The sequence below is a fragment of the Stegostoma tigrinum genome, chromosome 11 (genome assembly GCF_030684315.1).
Source record: "Stegostoma tigrinum isolate sSteTig4 chromosome 11, sSteTig4.hap1, whole genome shotgun sequence".
In the NCBI taxonomy this organism is placed as follows: Eukaryota; Metazoa; Chordata; class Chondrichthyes; order Orectolobiformes; family Stegostomatidae; genus Stegostoma; species Stegostoma tigrinum.
The window spans coordinates 962480-983286 of record NC_081364.1 but is presented as its reverse complement, the minus strand read 5'-3'; the positions used below and the strand labels follow the sequence as shown (position 1 = coordinate 983286).

At 42.8% G+C, this 20807-nt stretch overlaps 1 protein-coding gene across 3 annotated transcripts in view; it reads left to right on the top strand.

Moving 5' to 3' along the window:
* LOC125460355 (transcriptional regulator QRICH1-like) overlaps nt 1–20807 on the top strand; it is a 71369-nt gene that overhangs the window by 13713 nt on the left and 36849 nt on the right. For all 3 annotated transcript variants that reach the window (XM_048547765.2, XM_048547764.2, XM_048547763.2), the window contains exons 2-3: nt 11494–11805; nt 17930–18892. In XM_048547765.2, coding sequence (XP_048403722.1) covers nt 11515–11805; nt 17930–18892 — 1254 coding nt within the window. In that variant the 5' untranslated portion in view covers nt 11494–11514. The remainder of the gene's footprint in view (nt 1–11493; nt 11806–17929; nt 18893–20807) is intronic.

Here is a 20807-nt window from a genome sequence, read left to right as displayed (position 1 = left end):
GCACGTGCATGCTCACAAAAAAACAAACTGCATTTTGATCTTTGTATTCAAGTCCCTGGAGGCCGGAACATTGTCACTTAGCTGATCGTGCTACAAACTGAGCCACGTTGACACAGCCATTATGAAATACAAAAGCTGCACTGGGGACCGTTTGCAGAGAAAAATAATTCAAAGGCAATGAAATTACATTAGACTTGTGTAGAAACCTGGTTAGACCACCAGAAAAGAGAAGGCTGGAGTGTCTTCCAGTGCAGGTATTTTCAGATAAGAATTTTCTGGGGTAGATGTACAGAAATGGTTTCTGTTAATGATGCGACTAAAACTAGATCCAAAGCCCTAAATTATAGATGGTCACTATTCTAGGGGAATTCAAGATATTTTATCCAGCCAACAGTGAGAATATGGAACTCTCTCCCACAGGGAGTGGTTTCAGTGGATAGCTTAGATGCATCTAATAGGAAGCTAGAGAATACACACTGGAGGAAGGAATAGGTGGTATGTTAGTGAGATGAGATGAACTGAGTAGAATGGGAGGAAGTTTCTGTGGCATGAAAGCAACCAGACCAGTTGGGCAAAATGGCCTGAATCTGCTGTGGATTCTGTGTTTAATCTAAATTGCAACATCTTAAAGCAATTCACACAAGTAGACAAAATTTGACACTGAGTCATAGACGAGATGGGTAAGAAAACCGTGGTTGAAGAGGTGGGTTTCTGCATGGGTCTTAATGAGAGGGGCTTCTGGAAGATGACCGCCAGTGGTGGGAACAAAGAGTAGGATGAACACAGACGTGTGGTATCCTACAGCACAGAAGGAGGCCGTTCAGTCTGTTGTACTGTGCCACTCTCTAATATTGCTGTCTATTTTGTGCCGCTGCATGTTTTCGTTGGGATAGGAACATGAAAGGGCTATTCAGCCCACTGTACATGCCTTGCCATTCAGTATTACTATAGCTGATTAAACAGTTCAGTGTGCTTTACCCACCTCATCCTCACCCTGTACATCACTGGTAGTCAGAAATCTTATTACTCTTTACTTTAAACATACTCAAAGACTAAGCATTTCCACAGCCCTATGTGGTAGAAAATTCCAACCTACTGATTAAAAATGTTTACTTATCTGAAACCTAAGTGGTATCCTGCTTTATTTTTAAATTGTGCCCCTGTTTCTAGGCTCCCCAACCAGGGGAAACGTCTTAGAACGTAGAACAGTACAGCACAGTACAGGCCCTTTGGCTCACAATGTTGTGCCAATCTATTATCCTACTAAGATCAAACTACCCTGCATACCCTACATTTTACTGTCCTCCATGTGCCTATCCAAGAGTCACTGTAAAGTCTCTAAAGTATCTTAACTCCACCACCACTGCTGGCAGGGCATTCCATGCACCCACCTTTCTGTGGAAAGAATCTACCTCTGACATCCCCTGTTAGAGAGAAGGTTGAGAGGTGACTTAATTGAGACATATAAAATAATCAGAGGGTTAGATAGGTGGATAGGAAGAGCCTTTTTCCTAGGATGGTGATGGCGAGCACAAGGGGACATAGCTTTAAACTGAGGGGTGAAAGATATAGGACAGCTTTCAGAGGTAGTTTCTTTACTCAGAGTAGTAAGGGAATGGAGCGCTTTGCCTGCAACTGTAGTAGATTCGCCAACTTTAAGTACGTTTTAAGTCGTCATTGGTCAAGCATATGGACGTACATGGAATAGTGTAGGATAGATGGGCTTCAGATTGGTATGACAGGTCGGCACAACATCAAAGGCTGAAGGGCCTGCACTGTGCTGTTATGTTCTATACCTTCCTCTAATCAATTTGAAATTAAGCCCCCTCGTAATAGCCATTTCCATCTTACCTTCGTCTACTCTGCCTCTCTTTTCAAATATTTTGTAACCAAGCTCCTGTACAATTGAAGCAAGACTTCACTGCTCCCGTACTCCAATCCTCTGGCAATAAAGGCTAACATTCCATTGGCCTTGCTAAAAGCATACTGCACCTGTGTGTTAGTCTTCAGTGACTTATCAAACCCATCTGGCTCACTAGTTTGAGTTGTAAGGGGAGACTGGGGTTGGCTGGGACTTTTTTTTTTAATCCTCCAAAACATTGGTAGCTTGGGGTGGCCTTACAGTGGGTTTATAAAATTATGAGGACACAGATAAGGTGACTTACCAGGTTAGGGAAGTCCAAAACTTAAGGGCAGGGGTTTAAGGTGAGAGCGGAAAGATGTAAGAAGCATCAGAGGGCAACTTTTTCACACAAAGAATGGTGTGAATATGGAATGACCTGCCAGAGGAAGTGTTAGCGGCAGATACAATTACTGGTCCCTTCGTACATTGACACTTTTCAACCTCCTAACTATTAAGAAATAGTCTGCATATGTATACCTTGTACCTAGGGAAGGCTTCATGTTTTCTCACATTATGTTCCACCTGCCATATTCTTTCCCATTCAGTACATCTGCCCACATCCTCCTGAAGCTGATTGATATCTTCACCACAACAGGCATTCCCACTTGGAGATAGTAAGAACTGCAGATGCTGGAGTCAGAGTCAATATAGTGTGGAGCTGGAGGAATACAGCAGGTCAGGCAGCATTAGAGGAGCAGGAGAGTTGACGCTTTAGATCTAAACACTTCATCAGGGTCTAGGCCTGAAACATTGACTCTCCTGCTCCTCTGAGGCATTCCCACTTGGCTTTGTAGCATCCACACATTTGGAAACATTAAATTTGGTTGCCACCTCCAAACCATTAGCTAACTGCTGGAAGTGGATGTTTTCTCTACTCCACTAGTCACAGCCTGCCAGAGCTGCTATTTCGTACGGTCTAATCTGCAGGGATTAATCTAAAGTCTGTAGACTTTTAGAAGGTAATCACCAGTGCCGCCACCTTTTCATTTTATAATGTGGGCCATCAGGTCCTGGTGAGTTTGGAATAAAGTTTTGTTTTCTTAATTCATTCACAGAACATAGGAATTGCTGGCTGAGCCAGCATTCATTGCATCCCTGATTTCTCTAATAGTCAACCTCATTGCTCTGGCTCTGGAGTCACATGTAGACTAGACCACATATAGGCAGCAGTTTCCTTCTGTAAAGGATATTAGAGTCATAGAGGCGTACAGCACAAATACAGGCCCTTCAGGCCAACTTGTCTATACCAACTAGGTTTGCTAAACTGAACTAGTCCTATCTTCCTGCATTTGGCCTTTATACCTCTAAACCTTTCCTATGCATGTCCTGTACAAAGGTCTTTTAAATGTAACTGTATCTGCCTCTAACATTTCCTCTGGCAGTTCATTCCATATTCACACCATCCTTTGTGTGAAAATGTTGCCCTCTGATCTTTCTTACATCTTTCTGCTCTCATCTTAAACCCCTATCCTTTAGTTTTGGACTTCCCTATCCTGGTAAGTCACCTTATCTGCGTCCTCATAATTTTATAAACCTCTATAAGGCCACCCCAAGCCACCAATGCTCCAGAGGGATAAAAAAAAAAGTCCCAGCCAACCCAGCCTCCCCTTACAACTCAAACTAGTGAACCAGATGTGTTTTCCCTGACAATTAGCAATAGTTTCATGGTCATTGTTAAACTTTTAATTCCAGATTTCTTTCTTATTGATTTCAGATTCCACCATCCGCCATGGCAGGTTTCAAACCTGGCTCTCCAGTGAATTAACAGGGTCTTCAGATGAAATGTCTAGCGATAATACTGCTAGACTGTTGCATTCCTTAGAAGTTAGAAATGTTAGAAGTAGAAAAGAGGAAGGCCATGAAATGTTTGAAGCCGACTTATTAGAGACTGTGAGCCTGTGTTTAGAGGAGGCAAGAAATGGCCTAATGGTATTATCCCTGGACTGTTAATCCAGAGACTTGGATAATGTGCAGGGGACCTGGGTTCGAATCCTACCATGGCATGTTGTGGAATTTGAAATCAATAAAAATTAGGAATCTAGTGATGACTAAGAAACCATTGCTGATTGTGGGGAGAAACCTAGATAACAAGGTTTGGAGGCGGATGAATACAACAGGCCAAGCAGCATCTTGGGAGCACAAAAGCTGACATTTCGGGCCTAGACCTTTCATCAGAGAGAGGGGGTGGGGCGAGGATTCTGAAATAAATAGGAAGAGAGGCGGAGGCAGACCAAAGATGGATAGACGAGAAGATAGGTGGAGAAATCTATCAGGTTTACAATGTCCTAGTCTGTTGAGGGAAGGAAACTGCCATCCTTACCTTGTCTGACCTACATGTGATTCCAGACTCTCAGCAATGTAGTTGTCTTTTAACTGCCCTGTGGGCAATTAGGGATGGGCGACATCCTGTGAATTAATAAACTTTTAAAAATGTAGAGTGAATGGGACTTGCATTGGCATGGCTTTGAGCTTGGAATGGGTTAGCAGAATTTGGCTGTGGAAGGTGTGATGGGAGTTTTGATAAAAACAAGCCATTTAGAATGTTTGGTACAACGTTGGTACACAGCAAATTGGGTTAGAACATAGAACATAGAAAATTACAGCACAGTACAGGCCCTTCGGCCTTCTTGTGCCGACCTGTCATACCAACCTGAAGCCCATCTAATCTACACTATTCCATGTAGATCCTTATACATGTGAGCAATTTAATAGACGTGGAGTCGAGATGAGATCAAAAAGGCATCTTGAGATAAATTAGAGATAGGCAACATCCCTTTAAATAATTTTTAAAAGACGAGCTGGGCATCATGGCAATTAGGAGAGTGATGTGTAGAAGGCCGGGGAAACTTTCCTCTGGATTTGGTTTGGTGAGAAAGAGCAGCAGGAGCAGCTGAAAAGTTGGTCAGGTCTTAGTGACAAAGATGTTTGTGAGTTTGCACTTTTATGTTTGTGGAATGATGGCATTGTTATTGAGACGAGTATTAATTATCCATCTGGACTTATTCTTGTGAAGGTAATGATGCATACCACGTAAGAACACAAGAACTAGGAGCAGGAGGTGGCCATTCAGCCCCTCAAGCCTGCTCTATTTAATGTGATCATGGTTGATCCCATCTCTGCCTCAACTCCACTTTACTACCCGCTCTCCATAACCCTTCAACCCATCACTAATTAAAAATCTGTCTATCTCCTGAAATTTACTCAACATCCCAAATTCCACTGAACTCTGGATGTGTCAATTGCAAAGATTCAGGACTCATTGAGAGACATAATTTGTCCTCCTCTGCCTTTAAATCTGCTACCCCTTATCCTAAAACCCTGATCACTGTTCCATACTGCCCCATGAGGAAGCATCCTCTCTAAGTCTACTTCGACAATCACCTCTGGCAGCTTACATACCTCAATTTGATCACATTTAATTCTTCTAGATCATGTAGACCTAAATTGTGCAATCTCTCTTCAGAAGACAAACCCCTTATCTCTGGAACAAGCAAATGGACCCCCTCTGCGTTGCTGCACTTTAACTATGCCCCTCCTCGAATAAGGAGACCAAAATTATATACTTTCCAGGTGCAGTTTCCTTAATTCTTGGTATGGCTGTAGCAACCCTTCTGACTTTTATCCTATCCCTCTTGTATTAAATGCCAAATTCCACTTACTGTCCTTACTACATGTTGTACCTGTATACTCGTTTCATGCAATTCATGCGTAGATTCATGGGCTGTTGGATCACTGTAGTCACTTTGGTTAAGATGCTCCTATAAGGGTAGGATGGAGTGCAGGATTTTTAATCCAGATTTCAATCCAGGTGTGCCAATGTATTTCCATTGAGATGCTGCGCCAATTGAATTGGAATTTGTGAGGTGCTCTTCCCAGGCATCTGTTGCCCTTTTGATTGTGATGGAAATTACAGGTTTGCAACATGCCATCACTAGCAGTTAGTGGGCTGCTACTGTGCATTTTCTAGAGATGTACATCTTGCCTCTAGAGAGCGTGAATGTTTAAAGTGATGGACTAAATTCCAACCAGGCAGGCTGCCTCGTCCTGAAAGGTGTTAAGTTTCTTGTTAGGAGATAACAAGAACTGTAGGTGCTGGAGTCAGACAACACACATTGGAGCTGGAGGAATACAACAGGTCAAGCAACAGAGGAGTAGGAAAGTTGATGTTATGGGTCAGGACCCTTCGTCAGAAATGGGGAGGGGGAAGGGAGCTGTGAAACAAAGAGTGAGGAGGGGTGAGTCTGAGGAGAGGTAGGTGGATGCAGGCAGTGGGTAGTAGGGATTGGTCAGTGGGAAGGGTGGGATAGTTAGGTGGGGAAAGAAGATGGACAGGTTGTGTCAGGTCAAGGACCTGACCTGACACAACCTGTCCGTCTTCCCACTGAGGAATCCCTACTACTCCCTACCTGCATCCACCTATCATACCTACATACCTTTCCTCAGCCCCCCTCCTCCCTCTATTTATTTCCCAGCTCCTGTCCCTTTCCCCAACTCTGAAGGGCCGCGACCCGAAATATGAACCTTCCTACTCCTCTGAGAATACAAGGTGTAGAGCTGGATGAACACAGCAGGCCAAGCAGCATCAGAGGAGCAGGAAAGCTGATGTTTCGAGCTTAGAAGTCCCCCTCCCATTTCTGAAGACGGGTCTAGGCCCAAAATGTCAGCTTTCCTGCTGTGTTCATCCGGCTCTACGCCTTGTTATTCTTAGATTCTCCAGCATCTGCAGTTCCTACCACCTCTTCCTACTCCTCTGCTGCCTGAACTGCTGTGTTCCTCCAGCTCCAAACTGTGAAGTTACTTGTATGGGTTCTCACATTCGGACAAGTGAAGAATTTCTGTCTTGTGCCCAGTAATTTGTGGAGTACCTTTGGAGAATCAGGAGGTGAACTACACCAATTAGTGAAATCCAAAACAGGGTCCCCAGCTATATTGCAATCTCGCCTGACAGCTGTGGATTGAATAGAGCTGTTTGAGTCTTATCTGGTATGATCCTCAAGGGGGAAGCAGGCTGACTTCCGTACTGGGAATTCCAAGTCTCTAATTGGCTCCTGTAGCCATAGAGTTTGTGCTGGTTCTGCGAAGCTTCTCGTCAGTGGTAATCTCCCAGGATGTTGAAAGTGGGCAATTCAATGATGTTAGTGCTGTTGATTGTCAAGGAGGAATGATTATTGCTTATACTGTGCTGCACATGTTGCTTGCCTGTGTCTGAATGTTATCCAGTTTTGCTGAATGCAAGATTTTGTTATGGGTGAGAGTGGAGTGGGCTGTGAGTGCGTGGTATTGAAATGTAGTGTTTGCCATAACAAGGGAAGAATGAGAGGAGATCTCAAGCAAGCAGTGACCAATATGTCAGAAATGAGAGGAGTTGACTTCTGTAGGCACTATTCAAGAACATGCCTGAAGTCCATATTCCAGAATAACTCAGAAAGCGTTGTAAGAAACCGTCACGAACACTTGTAAGCTGGTCATCATGGTTGAGGAGCAGTTCCACCTGAGAGGCTGACGTACAATCCATTCTACTTACTGGACAGACTGCGCTGGAATACAATGTCACTCCTGTAGCAAGCAAAATTGCACATTTCATGATTCCAACAAATTTATGCGTCATATTGGATTTTTTAAAAACGTATTGATTTTTTGCTAAAGACTCTCTCTCTTTAAGGTGGAATTCTTAGAATGCACGGGTTCACAAACAGTTTGTAGGCCATTCATTTCACAAGCCTGCCCCCAAATCAGTTGCTCTTGCTGGCATTTAGAGAGTAAACATTTAACCCCTCTACTCGACCTTTCTGGGAGGAGCATAACCCGTTGTTTGATTCAGCTTGTCTTGGCTTTATTCAACTTGTTACATTGACAATAAATGTACTGTTCTAAATTTTAAGCTTCACCCTGATGGAATTGTGATTTTTTTTAAAAATTGTCTTGTTTTCCTTTTTTTTTACTGTGGCTTCGTCATCACTGACCTAATGAACTTCCACTTACTGTCATTCTGTGGCATGACAGTATGAGTCCTGATAATGGATAGCATAACCAGTGACATTTGTATTCACCTGCCCATCCAACTTCAATTTATTTTAAACTTCAAAATAATGTTTGAGTTGGATGTGTGTAAAATTAAACACTCCCTGAAGCACACCGAACTCAGCAGGAACCTTGGGGAAGTATGCCTGCTCCCCCTTGAGGATCATACCAGATAAGAATCAAATGGCTCTGTTCAATCTGCAGCTGCTAGGTGAGATTGCAGTGTCGCTGGCTGCTCTGTTTTGGATGTCAATATGTGACCAGCAGTCTGTTGTTCACCTCCCATGACTGTTGTTTGGGAATCTTTTTCCCGTGTCGCAGTTTTTATTTAAATTTTTGAATGATTATTGATATTCCCAGACGCTTGGCCTTCCTGTTTTTGAAAGGAATAATAAAAAGGCAATAAGCTTCTTGGAGAAGTTTAAATGTAATAAAGGACTGACGGGTCTAGCTGTGCAGATGCACCAATCAACAAAATGTCATGTTGCAGAGTTTTAAACGACAACAGATAGAACCTGCATTTATTCTAGTTACATAGAAATTGTTAAATTGTATCAGGCTTTGATTAGATCATATAGTTTGATATCTGTTATTAAAAGATATAGAGGCACGAGAAAAGATAGAAAAGAGATTTGCAAAGGTGTTGCAGAAAAGAGAGGTCCTGCATATCAGGAAAGATTCAACAGGTGGTGGCTCAGTCCCTAGAAGAGACAAGAATGAATAATGACTAGACAAGGCTTTAAAATCTCTGGTGGCACAATGATAATGTTCCTACCCCAGGACTGGCCTGGGATCAAGTCCCACCTACTCCAGAAGTGTGTAATAACATCCCTTAACAGGTTGATTTAGAAAAACAGATTAAATTTTTAAAAATACATTGAGAAGGTGAAGGAACGGTTTCTAAGGAAGTATTTCGCTAATGCACGATAAAAGGCTGGTTGACAAAATTGAAGTGTATTCACGTTTTTGCAAAGATTCCTAGCTCGATTTGTGTGAGGTTGTTGACTTGCTCACCAAGCTGTGTTGTTTTCGTTCAAATGTTTCGCCATGCTGGGTAACATCATCAGTGCGGCCTCTGAAAAAGCGATATTTTTATACTGTGTTTCATCGGAGGCTTCACTGATGATGTTACCTAGCACGGCAACGAAACATCTGAATGAAAACAAGCCAGCTTGACGAGCAAGTGAAGTGTATTCGATCAAAGAGTCATTATCAGCTTGTGTTTTAGAAAAAGGCTGAGCTTAATTGAGGAAAGCAGGGAGCCTTGGCGAATAGTGGCCGTTTTTCCCCCCAAGAGTACAGGGTTAGGGTTTAAAGATGGCATGGTGGCACAGTGGATAGCACTGCTATCTCCACGGGCAAGGGACCCAAGTTCAATTCCAGCTTTGTGTGACTGTGTGGAGTTTACACATTGTTCCTGTTTCTGCCTGGGCTTCTTCCTGCAGTCCAAGAATATACAGGTTAGGTGGCCCTGTAGTGTCCATATTAGGCAGTTAAGCCATGGGATAAAGCATCGTGTGGGGTTGTGGGGTTAAGTGGGTGGGTTCAGGTGGAATGTCTTTTTCAGGTGCAGATTCAGTGAGCTTAAATGGTGTTCATCTGCAGTGTTGTGATTATAGAGACAGCGCTCCTGAGCTGGTCGTGGCCTCACGGCTGTTTTGTGTCTTGTACGCTGCTCCAAACTGTTCAGCCTACTGAAAACCAATCTGCTAATTTTTGCCAAACAATGTTACATTTATGTGTAACCCTTTTGGCTCTGGTTTGCCTGCAAGCTAAACTTCAATTACTGTTTGAACAAGCAACCATATAAACGATGCTTGCAATGAGTGTTTTGGTAATTCCTTTCAAACATGCAGCACCTCCAGCCATTCTTTCCTTTGTTCAGTCTGTAATTAAAAATGGAGAATAAGTTTAAAGAAAGTTGTTTACAAGACATACAAAATATCTGTTCAACTCGCTTACTATTTTAATTATTAATCCCCTAGAGGATCAATGCTCCTTACGTTTTCCTTTCTAAATACCTGTAGAAACTCTTGTGATCTATTTCACATTTCTAGCCAGCTTTCCCTTGTACTGTAATTTCTCCCTGTTTAGTCATCTTTTCATCACTCTTTGCTATTGTTATTCTGTTCAGTTTTCAGAATTTCTCACTCACTTTTGTAGAATTAAATGCTTTTCTTTCTTATTGATATTATTCTCAACTTCCTTAGTTAGTGATGGAAAGTGTGCCCTTCCCTTAATCTTCCATTGAGTGTTCTGATTTATCCCACACAAGGTAGGAAAAAGCCACTTTAAGCCTGAAGAAAGCCAGATTATCTTTCCTTCAGCAATTGTTGTAACTGACTTTTAATTTGTCAAGTCAGAGGTATTTTATAAGTGAACCATCCACCCGAGAGTGGACAAGTCAACTAAAGAGGGCGCAGGTTCAAGATGAGAGGGGGAGACTTAAGGGGAGAAGTGTGGGGAAAATATTTGATGCAGACTGGTGGGTTCCTGGAATGCATCGCCAGTGAGATGGTGGAAGCAAGCACATTCTGTGTTTAAAGTGTATTTTGATAGACATATGAACAGGAGACAAACCGAGGGATAGAAACCACGTACAGGTAATAGGTAGCATAAATAAGGACGAGGAATTGGTGCAGACTTGGTGGGCCAACGAGCATCTATCTGTGTTGTATCGTATTGTGTTGGTGGGTATATACTTGGGATTAGGCCATTGAGGGAGTGCATCAGAAGTTCACCAAACTAATCCCTGGTCGAGCAGGATTACTTTATGAAAAGAGATAAAAAGAGCAGAATTTCAGAGACGGTCAGAAACCAAGCGACACCAGGCCATAGTCCGACAGGTTTATTTGAAAACACAAGCTTTTGGAGCCCTCCTTCAGGTGTTAATGAGTTAAGCAGTATCAGACCCTGAATTTATAAGTAGAAGATCAAAGGTTTCCAAGATTGAGGGTGTACTAAACAAACAAAAGATGCTGTTGAATCTTTAATTAGTTAGAAGGTTTTAATTGATTAATTATGTATATGTTAAATCCTCAAATTCCTTTTAAGTCATAGTTTTGAGAGAACTAAATGGGGCAATAAATGTTGCACATCCCTTCAGTGAATTTTTGAAAAATGGGGGAAATAATGTTAGTGCGAATTTAATTAATTCAACAGCCTGTTTGCACTTTAACAGTCTCTGAGGTTAATGTTGCCATCTTGGTAGGCCCACAGCTGACCCCAAGGAAAATTGAAAGTTGAAGTTACCAAAAACCATGGTGTCTGAGTGTATTTGCTGTACCAAATAGATGTGTGCTAATCATAATGTTCACTCTCTTTTTAAATACTTAATTCATTTTAATTGAGTAGTTCAGGTTTTGTGGTGAATTTTGAAGGAAAATCTGTCTGTTAATGAGGCCCAAATTTGGGCCCATGGGTACTGACTGGTGGTACTGCCTTGCTGATTTGTCAGTACTGGAAGCAGGCCACCACCACCACCTTGCTGTGGTTTAGGACAACTTAGAATTAAAATCATTCTTTTAAAAAATGTAAATATGTTTTTGTCTTCCTAAATCTTTATCTAGGAATCCAGGGAAACTGTAACCATGAATAACTCATTGGATAACACTATGTCGTTCGAGGAATACATTCGATTGAAAGCACGTACTATCCCCCAGCATCGAATGAAAGAGTTCCTGGAATCACTAGCTGCCAAAGGACCTGAAGCACTACAGGAATTCCAGCAGGCCACCATGACTGTGTACCAGCAGGGTGGCAACTGCATCTACACAGACAGCACTGAGGTGGCTGGCTCCCTCCTTGAGCTTGCGTGTCCTGTAACGTCAACTGTACAACAGCCAGAGCATCAGATCCAACAACAGGCACAGCAAATCCAGGTGTGAGCACAATGTTCATTTTCTAACTGCAGAGGTTTTTATACCATGTTTTTATATTTCGATGATATAGTGAAAAATTGAATTTGAAAATTAATTGTAAAAATAACTAGATATAAAACTAAGGCTGCAGGTCAGACTTGTGTCCTTGCCTGTTGTGTGGTCAACGTACACACAGGAACTTTTCCAATGTTTGCAGATGTTGCCAGGTGACAGCAGATAAATTGAAGTGGGCATTCACAAGTACAGATCTGGTTGGGGGGACAGTTCAGAAACAAGTTGAAGAATTGGGAGCCAAAGCTATTCCTGGAGATTTGCCTGTGATTGAACAGTCAAGAATAGAACCTAGCAAAGGTGTACTTAACTGATCAACAGAAGGACAGACCTTTTGCAGAGAAAACTTGAAGTAGCTGGGATAGATTATTGAAGAGGATTGATAACGGTAGTGAACATGGGAAAGGACAGTACCTGTTGGGTGGAACCATTTACATATTTTTGATAAAACATACAGACCAATAAAGATTGCTTCGTTACAGAAAGCAGTAGAGAGCCCCTGGCCAATTTCTCAATTAGGGCATTGATTCTTTTGACTGTACCATTTCAACATGATCCATTTGTGTCTCTGAATTGCTTCAAAGATGACTGCATCATAACCATACCCATCTAAAATACACTCACACTGTAAACTCAGTTAAACTCAGTTTGATAATGTAATTACTGCTGCCCCTAAACACATAGTAAATCTCTTTCACCATGTATTGTCTGAAAGCTAAGAGTCTGTCCTTACACCCTGTGCCAACCTCCCACATCAAACAGGAAGAGTTATTTGTGATGTGATAATGGGAACTGCAGATGCTGGAGAATCCAAGATAATGAAATGTGAGGCTGGATGAACACAGCAGGCCCAGCAGCATCTCAGGAGCACAAAAGCTGACGTTTCGGGCCTAGACCCTTCATCAGAGAGGGGGATGGGGTGAGGGTTCTGGAATAAGTAGGGAGAGAGGGGCAGGTGGACCGAAGATGGAGAGAAAAGAAGATAGGTGGGGAGGTAGGGAGGGGATAGGTCAGTCCAGGGAAGACGGACAGGTCAAGGAGGTGGGATGAGGTTAGTAGGTAGGAGATGGAGGTGCGGCTTGGGGTGGGAGGAGGGGATGGGTGAGAGGAAGAACAGGTTAGGGAGGCAGAGACAGGTTGGACTGGTTTTGGGATGCAGTGGGTGGAGGGGAAGAGCTGGGCTGGTTGTGTGGTGCAGTGGGGGGAGGGGACGAACTGGGTTGGTTTTGGGATGCGGTGGGGGAACGTTAATCGCTTATGTTTTGTTATAGTTCCATTGCTGGAAATTGCTTGCCTCAACTTTGCAGTTATTTATTTCAGTGCCTAAAAGTGGAATTAAGAGTCTAATGACGGCCATGAATCCATTGTTAATTCTTGGAAAACTCTACCTGGTGCACTAATGTCCTTCAGGGATGGAAATCTGCCATCCTCATCTGCTCTGGCCTACATGTGATTCCAGACCCACAGTGATTTTGACTCTTGACTGCCCTCCTGGGGCAGTTTGGGATGGGTAATAAATCCTGGTCTGGCCAGTGATGCCCATATTCCATGAGCAAATAGGGAAACAAAAGTCACATTCCCTATCGTTTCAGCTTGAATAAGTTTCAGTAACTTTTCTAGCTTGTTACCTGCTTTCATTATTTATAAGCTAAAACCTGCGGCTTCCATTAGCTATCTAATTTTTGGCCTGACATCAATCTTCTGACAAATGTTTGGGATGTCATTGGTCTTGATAAAATAGCGTAAGCAGTTAATGGAGATAATGGGAACTGCAGATGCTAGAGAATCCGAGATAATAAAGTGTGGAGCTGTATGAACACAGCAGGCCAAACAGCATCTCAGGAGCACAAAAGCTGAATGGAACAGGAGGGGATCTTTGATGTGTTACTCATTCAACTGAGACAAATGTGAATGAATTGTTGTTTGTTTCTGGCTGAAAAGGGGGAGGGGGCCAGTGTTCTGAAATAAATAGGGCAAGAAGGGGGAGACAGATCAAAGATGGATAGAGGAGAAAATAGGTGGAGAGGAGACAGACAAGTTAAAGAAGCGGGGATGGAGCCAGTAGAGGTGACTTGTGTTGGAGGCAGGTGAAGGGGTCAGTGGAGGGAGGGTTAGGCTCACGGTTAGAGAAGTAAGCGTGGAGGCGAAGGCGACAGAAAAACTGCTCAATGTTCTTTTCTGCTGAAGGGTCTAGGCCGGAAACGTCAGCTTTTGTGCTCCTAAGACACTGCTTGGCCTGCTGTGTTCATTCAGCTCCACACTTTGTAAGTAATTCTTGTGTGCTTCACTGAAGTGTTTGCCAAGCAATTTTGGGCCTGATAATAGGAACAGAAGCTTTTACTCTGTTTGCATCTTTGTGTCAGTAATTTATACCCTGTAAACTTTCACTGGACAACAGGTACATAAATAACCAGATGACCTGCATTTACTGGTGGTGTTGAGCATTGCATAATGGTCAGGATAAATAGTGCAATGAAATCTTTTATATCACCTTGTTTATCAACATTTTAGGTGGCTTTGGATAACAAATCATTCTTTCTTCCGCTACTGTGCCAGTAATTGAAAATCTAACAACTACTTATAATATGAGAGTCGAATCTGCAGTCTTTTGAGTTGGGTCATTTGCAACAAATTGACATGTTTCATTGGTTGAGACCAGAGCACCAAATGACTTAACTTCCCAGTTTGCCAATGGGTGTTTAAAGTGAAAAGCTATGACCTCTCCGGAGTTGAAATGTGGTTCCTTTTAGAGGAGTGTGTGTGTGTCTCTCTTCATCACAATTTAACAAAGGCTAATCATCCATTTAGTTAAGATTTCAGAAAATGCTGTTTATATAGTGATTGATATTTCACTGAACTGCATTTTTTTGAACAACATATCGATGTCCTTTTTAAGTTCTGAAGTGTTTCAGAATGGAACAGGAGGGGGATCTTTGATGTGTTACTCATTCAGTTGAGACAAATGTGAATGAATTGTTGTTTTTTTTCTGGCTGAAACAGATTCCAAGTAATTGACTACTTTCAATTTTGGTTTTTCTGATCCCAATGGTACAACTGTTCGTAGATTGGCCCCTTTTTGTGAAGTGTTAACTGTTTGAAATATCCAGCTGCTGAGTCTAATCCACCAGCATTACAAGGGCTGGAAATTTTGTGATGAGAATTCATCACCTGATTTCCCCCAAGCCTGTATATCATTAACGTCGCTGTAATCGGGAGTGTAATGGTATGCTCTCCATTTCCCTGAATGAGAGTGATTTTAATAATACTCAAGAAACTCAATACCATCCAGGGTGAAGCAGCCCACTCAGCTGGAACCGCATCCGCTCCCTTCTCTCTCGCTTCCTCCACCACTGATGCATAGTAGCAGCTTTGTGTACCATCTTCACAATGCACTGTAGTAACTTTCCAAGATTCCTTTGGTAGCATCACCCAAATTGCACCCTGTACCACTCAAAAGACCAAGGCCAGCCAGTGCCGGGATCACCGCTACACCGGAAAGTTCCTCCACACTATGCTAATGTTTATGTCAGTTCCTTCAAAATCAAAATCCTGGAGCTCCCTTCCTAACAGTATGGTGGGTGTTATATGTAGTTCACCACTACCTCACCCAGGGCAGTTAGGGATGGGCAATAAATACAATGCAGCTAGCGATGCTCACATCCCTAATTCTCTTTCTAAAAAGAGGCCATCTTTCAGGGACTGGTTTCAGACCTATTGACAATTCATTCATAGATATGGAAGCCCCTTGTAAGGAGAGCAATCATTGCCTTAGAGAAGGTGGTGATGTGCCTCTGCTTTGAACTGTTACAGTTGTATGGTATAGGGACATGGAACTGCTTACCCTAGCACTATGCAAGATTTTGAACCAGCAATACAAAGGGGCTGTACTTTGGTAGGGCAGGCAGTGACTTTGCAGAGAAATGCCATTTGATAATTTAGATACGTTGGGCAAAGTGCCATACTTTGGCAGTTGGCATTAAACCTAAATGTATGGCGTGAGAGGCATGTTAGTAGGAGTAGCGCAGAATGTGTATAGGTTGAGAAGAACAAATTGAAATATTGAGTACAAATCATCTGATAGACACCAAACTATGCTAAAAAGCTGCAACTAATGCTCATGGTATTTGCTTTATTAATTGGATCTTTCAGTACAAAACAAAGGTCATTGCTGATCAGAGCGTACCTGGAGGCATGCATCTAGTTTTGATCACACCACGTAGTGGGTGATGAGTTGGGGAAAGGCCTGGAGCTTGCATCTGAACATTGGAGTGTCTCATGTTTAAACAGTTCTTTTACATTCTTTGTTATTAGTACAGATTTGGTCAACTCAATTTATAAAATAATAAAGAGCCTTGGCAGCATGCCTCAGTTGTGTGGGGAGCGACATCTATTTTAAGATAAAATAGAAATAGATTATCTGTGATGCATTCCCATTCCCTACCATCAAGAGGGTATTGAGGCAGAGATTGCAACATGGAAGCATTGTGGTTTTGAAATAACAGTTGGTCTGTCTGATGTCGTGAACAAGTTTAAATCGTTCGGCTGGGAGAGACTTTTTCCAGTTGTTTGCATTTATTGGTCATGGGCTTTTAAAAATTTTGCTCTTAAGTTTGCGTGACTGAAAGAATGGGAAGTGTTGATTCATAATCGTCCACAGTCACACTGCTTAATGTGCCGTGCTTTTTCCTGCCCAACATGTTTGTGTGTATGGAGGAAACTCACTTTATGCGTTGGGTGAGTTCAGCATTAGATTTGCTACAATGTTCAGCATAGCCTTTCAGACAACATCTGGTCAAGAGGAGAATGGGGGCAAAAAAGCAATTATTTTCTTGTAGCTTTCATTTTGCCTTTATAAGACTTGTTTCTTGGACAATCAAAGCAGCTGGCATCACCTGTTTATGGATACACCTCATGTCTGGTTAATTCAACGAGGCATTAGATTGGTTGGAATTGTTTTAGTTTCTTGTAATTTCTTATGCAAACACGTTAGGCTTGTTCAAGTGGCAAAGCCATATTTTTAAAGTGAGAGAAGTTAATCCAAAAAACATTAATTACTCAGCAAAAGCCTTCACGATTGTTCAGCTTCATTGTAGAATCCATTTTAAGTAAAGTTTTACCATGTATTCAACTTATTCTTCATAGATAAGCTGCAGAGCTGGGCTGAGAGGTGGCAAATGGAGTTTAATGCAGACAAGTGTGAGGTGATGCACTTTGGTAGGAGTAACCGGAAGGCAAAGTACAGGGCTAATGGTAAGATTCTTAACAGTGTAGCTGAGCAGAGAGATCTCCGGTGTCCATGTACACAGATCCTTGAAAGTTGCCACCCAGGTTGATAGGGCTGTTAAGAAGGCATACAGTGTTTTAACTTTTATTAATAGAGGGATCGAGTTCCGGAACCAAGAGGTTATGGTGAAGCTGTACAAAACTCTGGTGCGGCCGCACTTGGAGTATTGTGTACAGTTCTGGTCACCGCATTATAAGAAGGATGTGGAAGCTTTGGAAAGGGTGCAGAGGAGATTTACTAGGATGTTGCCTGGTATGGAGGGAAGGTCTTACGAGGAAAGGCTGAGGGACTTGAGGCTGTTTTCATTAGAGAGAAGAAGGTTGAGAGGTGACTTAATTGAAACATATAAAATAATCAGAGGGTTAGATAGGGTGGATAGGGAGAGCCTTTTTCCTAGGATGGTGATGGCGAGCACGAGGGGGCATAGCTTTAAATTGAGGGGTGAAAGATATAAGACAGATGTCAGAGGTAGTTCCTTTACTCAGAGTAGTAAGGGAATGGAACGCTTTGCCTGCAACGGTAGTAGATTCGCCAACTTTAGGTACGTTCAAGTCGTCATTGGACAAGCATATGGACGTACATGGAATAGTGTAGGTTAGATGGGCTTGAGATTGGTATAACAGGTCGGCACAACATCGAGGGCCGAAGGGCCTGTACTGTGCTGTAATGTTCTATGTTCTATCTCTGTTCATGTTTTTAAATGGCTGCAAATAAATAGCTAGGATGTTTTTCAAGGATAGAATGCCGAAGCCTATTGCCAAATGAATGTGGTTGTCTTGTTTCTTCCAGGTTCAGGTTCAGGTGCAGCAATCACCCCAGCACGTCTCCACACAACAGCTGTCTCCCCAGCTCCATCCATCATCTGATCAGATTCAGGTCCAGGTACAGTCACAACCAGTTACTGCCCAACAACAGCAGTCTTCACAGATTCAGGCCATGCATAGCCCTACCACAGCTCAGCAGCTCCAGGCCACTCAGATCTCTGTTCAGCACATTCAGCCTTCCCAGCAAATGCAAACCTCAGAAATCTCTGACGAACACATTCAGCACCAGCATATTCAAGCTCAGCTCGTCTCTGGCCAAACTCAACAAATTCAGATTCAAACAGTGAGCTCACTTTCTCCTACTCAACAACAAGGATCACCTCGTGAAGGGGAACGGCGGTCCAGTACATCAAATGTACTCCAGCCAGTTAAAAAGCGCAAGGTGGACATGCCAATCACTGTTTCATACACTATTACCGGGCAGCCTGTAGCCACGGTGCTAGCTATTCCACAAGGACAGCAGCAAGGGTATGTGTCTCTAAGACCTGACCTTTTGACAGTGGACAGTGGTCACCTCTACACGACAGCAGCTGGTACAATTACCAGCCCTAGTGGGGAAACATGGGCTATCCCTGTTTATTCTACACAACCTTGTACTGATATTCAGCAGCAAAGTGCCACACATGTAACCATCCCTCAGGAGGCCTACAATGTTGTGCAAGTTGGTGGTTCACCTACGGCTGTAGCAGCTGTGAAGTTGGAGGATGACAAAGATAAATTGGTGACCTCTGGATCTGTTATGAAGAACTCTCATGAGGAGGTGGTACATACGCTGGCCAATACCATCTTTCCAGCACAGTTCATGAATGGCAACATTCATATTCCAGTGGCAGTACAAGCAGTGGGAGGACCATACCAGGCACAGGCACAATCAATGCAGCTGTGGGATCCCCAGCAGCAACATCAGCCGCAGCAGCCACAACTACAGGTAAGAGAGATGAGCTGTTTGATTCTGCGTTTTGAAAAATCACAGAGCAGTTGAGATCTGCTAACAGTGGGTTATCGGGTTGCACAGGGCAGTCATCACCCACCATAGACTATGCTGAACTGGCTCAGGTAACTATTAAATGTCTTTTGATTAAAGAATATGCCGGAAGTAAAATTAACTATTTTGCTTTGGTTTCTACTGAGTGATTTCCTCTTGTAAGTCTGTACACGTGGATTTTGGGCAAAATGATGATCAGGTATGATCCCTTCTCTGGGTCCAGTCCCCTGCTTACAACCTATTTTGAAACATAGAAAATATGAGCGGGAATAGACCATTCAGACATTTGGGCCTGCTCCACTAGTCTGTTCCTGCTTTTTCCCCATAACCTTTGATCTCTTTAGCCATAGAAACAATACATAACTCAATCTTGAATACGTTTAGCGGTTTGGCCTCAACCACTTTCTGTGGCAGAGAATTCCTCAGGCTCACGACTCTCTGGGTGAAGAAATGTCTCCTCATCTCAGTCCTAAACTATGATCCCTGGTTCTGGACTCCCCGGTCATCAGGAACGTGCTTCCTGCATTTACCCTGACCAGTCCCTTTTGGAATATTGTAGGGTTTTGAGAACACCCCCACCCATCGTTCATCTAAATGACAGTGAATATAGTCCTGAATCATCCAGTCTCTCCTCATATATCAGCCCTGTCCTGCCGTCCCAGGAAACAGTCTTATTGCACTTCCTCCATGGCCGGAAGATCCTCCGGGAAGGAATATTCCAGGTGTGGTTTCACAAAGGCCTTGTACAAATGAAGTAAGACATCTCTGCACCTGTACTCAAATCCTTTCCCTATGGACACCAGAGTACCATTTACCTTAAACTAAAATCAGAAATTGCTGGAAAAAATCTCAGCAGTTCAGGCAGCATCAGTGGAGAGAAAGCAGAGTTAATGTTTTGGTTCCGGTGACCCTAGTTCAGAATACTTCACTGCATGCAGCACCTGCGTGCATACTTTGTGGTGTGTCAGGGCATCCAGATCTCATTGTACACCCCCTGTCTCCCCATTCCCAATCTGTGTGCATTTAGATAATGTGCCCTCTTATTTTTAACTACCAAAGTGAATAACCTCACCCTTATCCGCATTATGCTTCATCTGTCATGCATTGGCTGACTCTCCAAATCATGTTGCATTTCCGCCGCCACCGCCTGTCAGTTCACTGTCCCACCAGCTTTGTGTCATCTGCAAATTTGGAGATATTACATCTAGTCCTTTCTGATTAGTGTGGCCGCCTTGGGAATTGCTTAATGCTGTAGTCCAACAAGTGACTCTTTAATGACTAATGATTATTTTGCTACAAGAATTGTATTTTTAACTTGAAGCATATGTAATGGGACAACTGATTTACTGGTGAGTATTCAGTCATGATTGCATGACCCTAGGGGCAGCTGGAGAGGCAGAAAAAGATGTCAAAATGACCCTGGTGGCATTGTAATAGTTTGGGTATTAAATAAGTACTCTGCATCTGTCCTCACTAGAGAGGGTGCATCCAAGAGGATTCAGTGATTTTTAAATAAAGTTGGTTGAGAAATAATTTAAGATTAATGGGGTGTTTAAATAAAGCAGCTATTTAGAAGTTGGCAACTTTCAATGTAGAAAAGTAACCACCTCCAAATAGAATGTACCCAAGGCAAATTCTTGAGATACTCTACCCCTCTAGGGTATTTTGACATACAGTAGGCACTTCTTAGGTCTGAAAGTGGTAGCCTTAGACCCGTAGGTGAGGCGATGGCCTAGTGGTAGTTTTGCTGGCCTGCATGTGATTCCAGACCCACGGCAATGTAGTTGACTCTTAACTGCCCTCTGGGCAATTAGGGATGGGCAGTAAATGCTGCCTAGCCAGTGACCCCTGCATGTCA